A 7,604-nucleotide genomic window follows, 5' to 3' on the forward strand; every position below is an offset into this window, starting at 1 on the left:
GTGGTATAGTCATAGCTCACTGGAGCCTCAAACTCCTGAGCTCAACTGATCCTCCTGCCTCAGGCTCCCGAGCAGCTAGGACTACAGACCCACAACACCACAATTGGCCCCAGAGCTCATTTTTAATGATATACAGATGTTCTTGCTTAGAAACTCTTCTTTCTTAGAATCTGTTCATGGTGTATCTGCCCCCACCCCCAATCCTTTTTTTTGAGTTGGAGTTTCGCTCTTATTGCCCAGATTGGAGTGCAATGGCACAATCTCAGCTCACCGCAACCTCTGCCTCCTGGGTTCAAGCCATTTTCCTGCTCAGCCTCCCGAGTAGCTGGGATTACAGGCCTGTGCCACCACACCTGGCTAATTTTTCATATTTTTAGTAGAGATGGGGTTTCTCATGTTGGTCAGGCTGGTCTTAAACTCCTGACCTCAAGTGATCCACCCAACTCAGCCTCCCAAAGTGCTAGGATTATAGGCGTGAGCCACTGCTCCCGGCTCTTTTTTTGGGACAGATCACCCAGGCTGGTCTCAAAAACAGTTGGTATTTATATATAGTTGTACTACTTTTAAAAATAAAGATGTATAAGTGATAGCAATTTAACAAAGCCTAGCAAGCCAAAGTTCTCACCAAGTAGATACGTTTTATCTTGAACGCATATACAGCATACCTCTTTAATAAAATATTTGGTTTTCCAAGGTGTGCCTGTTTCAGTACGATGCCTTTCTTCAGTCCTCTGACGTTCTTCCAGGGTACGCTTATGCTCTGTGGCCTTATCAATTTCAGATTCCCTCAGAGAGTCTGTCACATTTTTCCACAATCGCCTGTAATCCAAAAACCACATATTTTAGAAACATTCTTTAAAAGAGATAATTAAATAGAATCAATACCCTCAAAATTACAGCAATTTTAAAAAATAACATTTCCTAAATTACATCTACAATTTCATGCTTATGAATTCTAAGAACAATGATACTATGCTGCCCGTGGTTATGTCCAGGATGCTGCTGCTTCTGCTTTTTAATTTAAAAAAATTTGTAATTTTCCAAATTTATAAAAGAAGGATTTTTGTTTTTAGAAAACTTAGAAATTAACAAGTAAAAAGAAAAGTAAATTTTCAAAGCTGAAATGTAAGCAAGACCAACTGTGCTTCTGGACATGATGAAATAATGGGGAACACATTTATTTTCCTGCCTTCATCAACCAGGAAACCAGGCAACATATAATAAAATAGCGGTTTTCAGATAATGAGCAGTGTCAAAAGACAGTGCAGGACAGTGATCCTTGAGAAAGGAAACAAATGAGGGAAATCCTCTGAGTGCTCTAACTCACTGCCCAGAGAGTTTCTAGGCCACACACAGGTAGAGGGAAGCTTAACAAATCTCAAGCAAAACAAAACAAGACAAAACAAAAAAACCTGCCACAATTCTTTAGGGAAAGAACTGTTTGTTGAACAAATGGTGCTGGGAAAACTGGACATACCTGTGTAAAAAGATGCAAAATGTTAAACATAAAACTACCACACAACCCAGGAATTCCACTCCTGGGTATTTACCCAAGAAAAATGAAAATAAATAGCCACACAAAGATTTGTAGGAGAATGTTCACAGCAGTATTATTCATCACAGCCCCAAACTGAAAATGTCCACCAACTAGTGAATGGATAGGCAAAATGTAATATATCTATACAGTGCAATACTATTCAGCAATAAAAGGCAATGAACCAGTGATACATGCAATTAATACTTCATGGGGCCGGGTGCGGTGGCTCACACCTGTAATCCCAGCATTTTGGGAGGCCCGGGTAGGCAGATCACATCAAAAGATAGAGACCATCCTGGCCAACATGGTGAAGGCCTATCTCTACTAAAAATACAAAAATTAGCTGGGTCTGGTGGCACACACCTGTAGTCCCAGCTACTGAGGAGGCTGAGGCAGAGTTTGCAGTGAGCCGACATCATGCCACTGCACTCCAGCCTGGTGACAGAGCGAGACTCCATCTCAAAAAAAAAAAAAAAAAAAAAAAAAAAAAAAAAAAAAAACAAAAAAAAAAAAAAAAACAAAAAACAAACTTAATGGATGAACCTCAAAAATGTTATACTAAGGAAAGAAGCCAGGAATAAAAGATAGCATATTGTATGATTTATATGAAATATCCAGAAAAGGCAAATTTATAGAGACAGAAAGTAAGTTAGTGGTTCTCTGGGTTGGGGGGTAATGGGGATTAACTGTAGATGAACATGAGGGATCTTACGGTAGGATAAAAAGATTCTAAAACTGATTCATGGTAATGATTGTACTCCTCAAGAAAGTTACTAGAAATCTTTCTTTTTTTCTTTTTTTTTTTTGAGACAGGGTCTCGCTTTGTCGCCCATGTTGGTGCGTAGTGGTGCCATCTCAGCTCACTGCAACCTCTGCCTTCTGGGCTCATGCAATGCTTCTGCCTCAGTTTCCAGAGTAGCTGGGACTACAGGCATGCGCCACCACACCCGCCTAATTTTTGTATTTTGAGTAGAGACAGGGTTTTGCCATGTTGGCCAGGCTGGTCTTGGAACTCCTGACCTCAAGTGATCCGCCCACCTCAGCCTCCCAAAGTGCTGGCATTACAGGCATGAGCCACCAAGCCCAGCCGGTTACTAAAAATCTTTGAATGGTATACCTGAAACAGGTGAATTTTATGATATATAAAATATACTCGAGTAAAGTTTTGTTTTGGGCTTTTTCAATAGAGATGGGGGTCTCACTATGTTACCCAGGCTGGTCTCAAATTTCTGGTTCCATTGATCTTCCTGCCCTGGTCTCCCAAAGTGCTGGGATTACAGGCATGATCCACTATACTTGGCCAAGTTTTTTTTTTTTTTTTTTTGATACAGGGTCTTGACTCTGTCACCCAGGCTGGAATGCAATGGCATACTCATGGCTCACTGAAGCCTTGACTTCCAGCCTCAGCTGATCCTCCCACCTCAGCCTTCTGAGTAGGTAGGACTACAGGTGCCTACCACCATGCCTGACTAATTTTTGTAGTTTTTGTAGGGACAGGGTTTTGCCACATTGCCCAAATTGGTCTTGAACTCCTGGGCTCAAGCAATCTGTTTGCGTCAGCTTCACAAAGTGCTAGGATTACAGGCATGAGCCACCTTGCCCTCAAGTTTTCTTAAAGTGGCAATTTTAATATCAAAGTAGAATTCAAACAAGGACTGCTACCAGGGATAAAAAGAAACATTTCATAATGATTAAGGGTCAATACCTCCTAAGGGCTGGGCACAGTAGCTCACCTATGTAATACCAGCACTTTGGGAGGCCAAGGTAGGTGGATCACTTGAGCCCAGGAGTTTCAGACCAGCCTGGGTAACATGGTGAAACCCTGTCTCTACAAAAAAATATACAAATTAGCTGGGTCTAGTGGCACGTGCCTATAGTCCCAGCTACTTGGGAGGCTGAAGTGGGAAGACTGCTTTAGCCTGAAAGGTTAAAGCTGCAGTGAGCCAAGAATTCGCCACGGCATGCTAGCTTGGGCAACAGAGACCCTATCTTGAAAAAATAAAAAAACCAAAACATCCAGAAGACATAACTCTGCTATTACACAGGTCTTATAATTTAAAGACTTAAGGCTACAGATGTTATCTTAATGGCTCCAAAAGGTTTCCTAACACATTTCTGAAAATAAAATATCAAGTTTACTTTAAAAAAATATGAGATGGCTCAAATATAAAAATTAATTTATATGAACTCTCCATAAATAAAAGACATTAAAATAAAACATAAAAAAATCCTAAATATAAATACCTGCCCTAATAACAGAACTTCTAATAAAATGAAGAACTTATAGAACTATAAAGTGAAATATTCAATTGTAATTGGTAATTTTAATAACCAATCTCAATAACTAAACTTAACTGATAGAATAAATACGCAGAAAATCTGTAAGAATATAGAAGACTAGAAAAATACTGTCAACTCATTTGGCCTGATATTTATAGAACACACTCACCTCAGCCTCTTGAGTAGCTGGGATTATGGGCACATGCTACCACATCCAGCTAATTTTTATATTTTTTGTGGAGACGGAGTTTTGCCATGTTACCCAGGCTGGTCTCAAACTCCTGGTCTCAAGAATACATATTTGTGTCAAGTACACATTAAACATTTACCAAGGCCAGGTGCAGTGGCTCACAAATAATTCTAGCACTTTGGGAGGCTGAAGTGGGTGGATCACTTGAAGCCAGGAGTTTGAGACCAGCATGGCCAGCATGGTGAAACCCCATCTCTACTAAAAGTGCCAAAAAATTAGCAAGGTGTAGTCCCAGCTACTCAAGAGGCTGAGGCATAAGAAACGCTTGAGCCAGAGTGACGGAGGTTGTAGTGAGCCAAGATTGCACCTCCGTCCTCCCTCCAGCCTAGGTGACAGGGTAAGACACTACTTTGTCTCAAAAAAAAGAAAAACAAAAAGGGAAACATTTACCAAGACAGAACATATTCAGAATCATAGAACATACTCAGAATCATTAAACAAATCTAAATAAATTTTAATTAAAATCACACAAAGTATATTCTTTGACCAAAATGAAACTAAGTTAGAAAAAAATAATGGAAAGATAGCTGGAAAATCTCTAAACATTTAGAAATTATCAATACATTTGTAAATAAGTTCATGAGTTTAAAAAAAAAAAAAAAACCCACAAAGGAAATCAGAAAATATTTTGAAATGAAAACACATAAAAAGTCATTCGATAGAAATAGAGCAGTCCTTAGAGGAAAATTTATAGCATTAAACATTTAGGAAAGAAGAAAAATCAATGACCTAAACCAGGGATCAAACTATGGCCACTGCCCATTTTTATAAATAAATTTCTATTGCAATGTAACAATGTCTAACCATTGACTTACTGTCTATGGATGTTTCATGTTACAATGGCAGAGTGAAGCAGCTGTGGCAGAGACTATCTGGTCTACTAAGGCTAAAATATTTATTGTCTGGACTTTTATAGAAAAAGTTTGCTGACTCCTGACCTAAGCTTCCATTGTAAGAAATTAGAAAAAAGAATAGTAAGTGATTTACAATGCAAGGGGGAAAAAAGGAAATTTTATAAAAGCGCAAAATTTAATGAGAAAGAAAACAAAAACAGACTAAATCAGTGAAGCCAAAATCCGGTTCTTTTAGTAAAATTAATAAACCTTTAGTCACACTGATTAGAAAAAAAGATATTACAAATATAAGGAATAAGCATGGGAACATCTCTACAGATCCTATACAGATTTTAAAAAAAGGTAGTATTAGGAAGTATATGACAGTAAATTTGACAAATTAGCTGAAATGAACCAATTCCTTAAAGGACACAAACTACCAAAGCTCACTGAAGAAACAGAAAACCTTAATGGCTCTATATATTAAACATGTAATTTGTAATTCAAAATTTTCCCTAAAGAAAAGAACTGGGCAATATCTCTCATGTACATAGAGACTATAAAATTCATTACAAAATTTTAGCAAATAAAATTCAGAAGCATGTCTTCTCTTTTTTTTTTTTTTTTTTGAGACAGAGTCTTGCTCTGTCACCCAGGCTGGAGCGCAGTGATGCGATCATGGCTCACTGCAACCTCAACCTCTTGGGTTCAAGCGATTCTTGTGCCTCAGCCTCTTACAAGTAGCTGGCACTATAAGCATGTGGCACCATGCCTGGTTGATTTTTGTATTTTTAGTAGAGACAGGGCTTCACCAAGTTGGCCAGGCTACTCTTGAACTCCTGACCTCGAGTGGCACGCCCACCTTGGGCTCCCAACATGCTGTGATTACAGGCATTAGCTACCACATCTGGCCCAGAAGCATCTCTTTATCTGCCCATACATTCAATCTGCTGTGATATATTGTTTCAGTTAAAGCATATATAAGAAAAATCTGGGCTGGGCCTGGTGGCTGGAGCACACCTGTAATCCCAGCACTTTGGGAGGCCGAGGTGGGCAGATAACCTAAGGTCAGGAGTTCGAGACCAGCCTGATCAACATGGAGAAACCTCATTTCTACTAAAAATTTTTTAAAAATCAGCTGGATGTGGTGGTGCACACCTGTAATCCCAGCTACTCGGGAGGCTGAGGCACGAGAATCACTTGAGCCCAAGAGGCAGAGGTTGCAGTGAGCCGAGATTGTGCCACTGTACTCCAACTTGGGTGACAATGTGAGATTCTGTCTCAAAAGAAAAGAAAAGAAAAGAAAAATCTGGCCTAATACAGATAGTTTGAAAAGAGAAGAATATTTTAACAAAGTTTTCAAATAATGCAATTGTTTCATAATGTATTGAAACTCAACAAGTGGTAATTTTAAAAAGGCTAATTGCAATGTGGAAAATTAAGAATGTCAATTATTTTTTCAAATAATTTATATGGAAATCCATGGGTCTAATGTGCACCCTGAATGGCTCATTTATCCATGCATGATTCTGTAATATCATGCATCAGTCATTTGCAGAATACTGGTTCAATGAGTTATGCAGATCTTTCAGATGTGGACATATTTCATTATTTAATATTTTTAAAAATCACATTCAATAATATCACCACCAAGTTCACCAGATAACTCTAATTGGGAAGCTTTCAAGTTCATGGTGGCAGATAACATTTTCTAAAATTCTAATTTTGCCTCGAAGCTCAAATCTTATTATTAGTAACAAATAATGTCAATTGTTTTTCTTGAAGTGTCACATTCAGGTCTTCCATTTACAAGTAAAATGTCTACTCTACCCAATTTTGAAATTAGAATAACCATAGTTTGTCTGCCAGTCATTCTTTTAAGTAAACATGGTATTTCATGAACAAAGTGATTAGTTCTGCTGGTGAATCAAATAATTATACAAGTGCTCTTCCTCCAGATAACCACTGTATTTCTTTAGTAGCCAGCACAAATGCTTACATATACTCCAATCTGTCATACAGAATGCTAATAAGATGTACTCAGCCAGGCATGGTAGTTCACGCCTATAATCCCAGCACTTTGGGAGGCTGAAGGAGGAGCATCACTTGAGGTCAGGAGTTCACGACCAGCCTGGCCAACATGGTGAAACCCCGTCTCTCCCAAAAATTGGGAACTTGCGGATGCCCTGTAAAGATCTCAAGGACCTAATGGGGGTCTGTAAAGCAAACTTTGAGACCTTCTCCTTAGGATAAATCCCTAAAAGAATTCTTTAAAAATTCATTATTGCTGTATTTTTTGACCCACTCTGAATGTTTGAATGTGGACATTTAATCCCTTTCACACCTAGTTAAAAATTGTTTGGTTCTATTTATGCGATCTTAATGTAAGATGTTTAGTGGTTCCCTGTATTTCCTTTTTTTTCTATTTTTAATTGGTAAGAGTAATAATCCCTCATGATATAAAATTTAAACAGTACAAAGAGGAATCTTGTAAAAATTAAGTCTCTTTTCTATTCCAGATCCCAGTACTCTTTTCCAGAAACAACCACTGTCAACACATTTTGGAAGCTGTACTTTATTAACACATATAGATCCACTTTATTTATTTATTTATTTTTTTTGAGATGGAGTTTCACTCATGTTACCCAGGCTGGAGTGCAATGGCGCGATCTCGGCTCACCGCAACCTCCGCCTCCTGGGTTCA

At 38.5% G+C, this 7,604-nt stretch overlaps 1 protein-coding gene across 1 annotated transcript in view; it reads right to left on the reverse strand.

Moving 5' to 3' along the window:
* OSBPL11 (oxysterol binding protein like 11) overlaps nucleotides 1–7,604 on the reverse strand; it is an 81,264-nt gene that overhangs the window by 5,350 nt on the left and 68,310 nt on the right. Inside the window, exon 12 of the mRNA XM_017516439.2 lies at nucleotides 666–819. Within this exon, the coding sequence (XP_017371928.1) occupies nucleotides 666–819 (154 nt within the window). The remainder of the gene's footprint in view (nucleotides 1–665; nucleotides 820–7,604) is intronic.

This window comes from Cebus imitator, unplaced genomic scaffold (genome assembly GCF_001604975.1).
Source record: "Cebus imitator isolate Cc_AM_T3 unplaced genomic scaffold, Cebus_imitator-1.0 Scaffold588, whole genome shotgun sequence".
NCBI lineage: Eukaryota > Metazoa > Chordata > Mammalia > Primates > Cebidae > Cebus > Cebus imitator.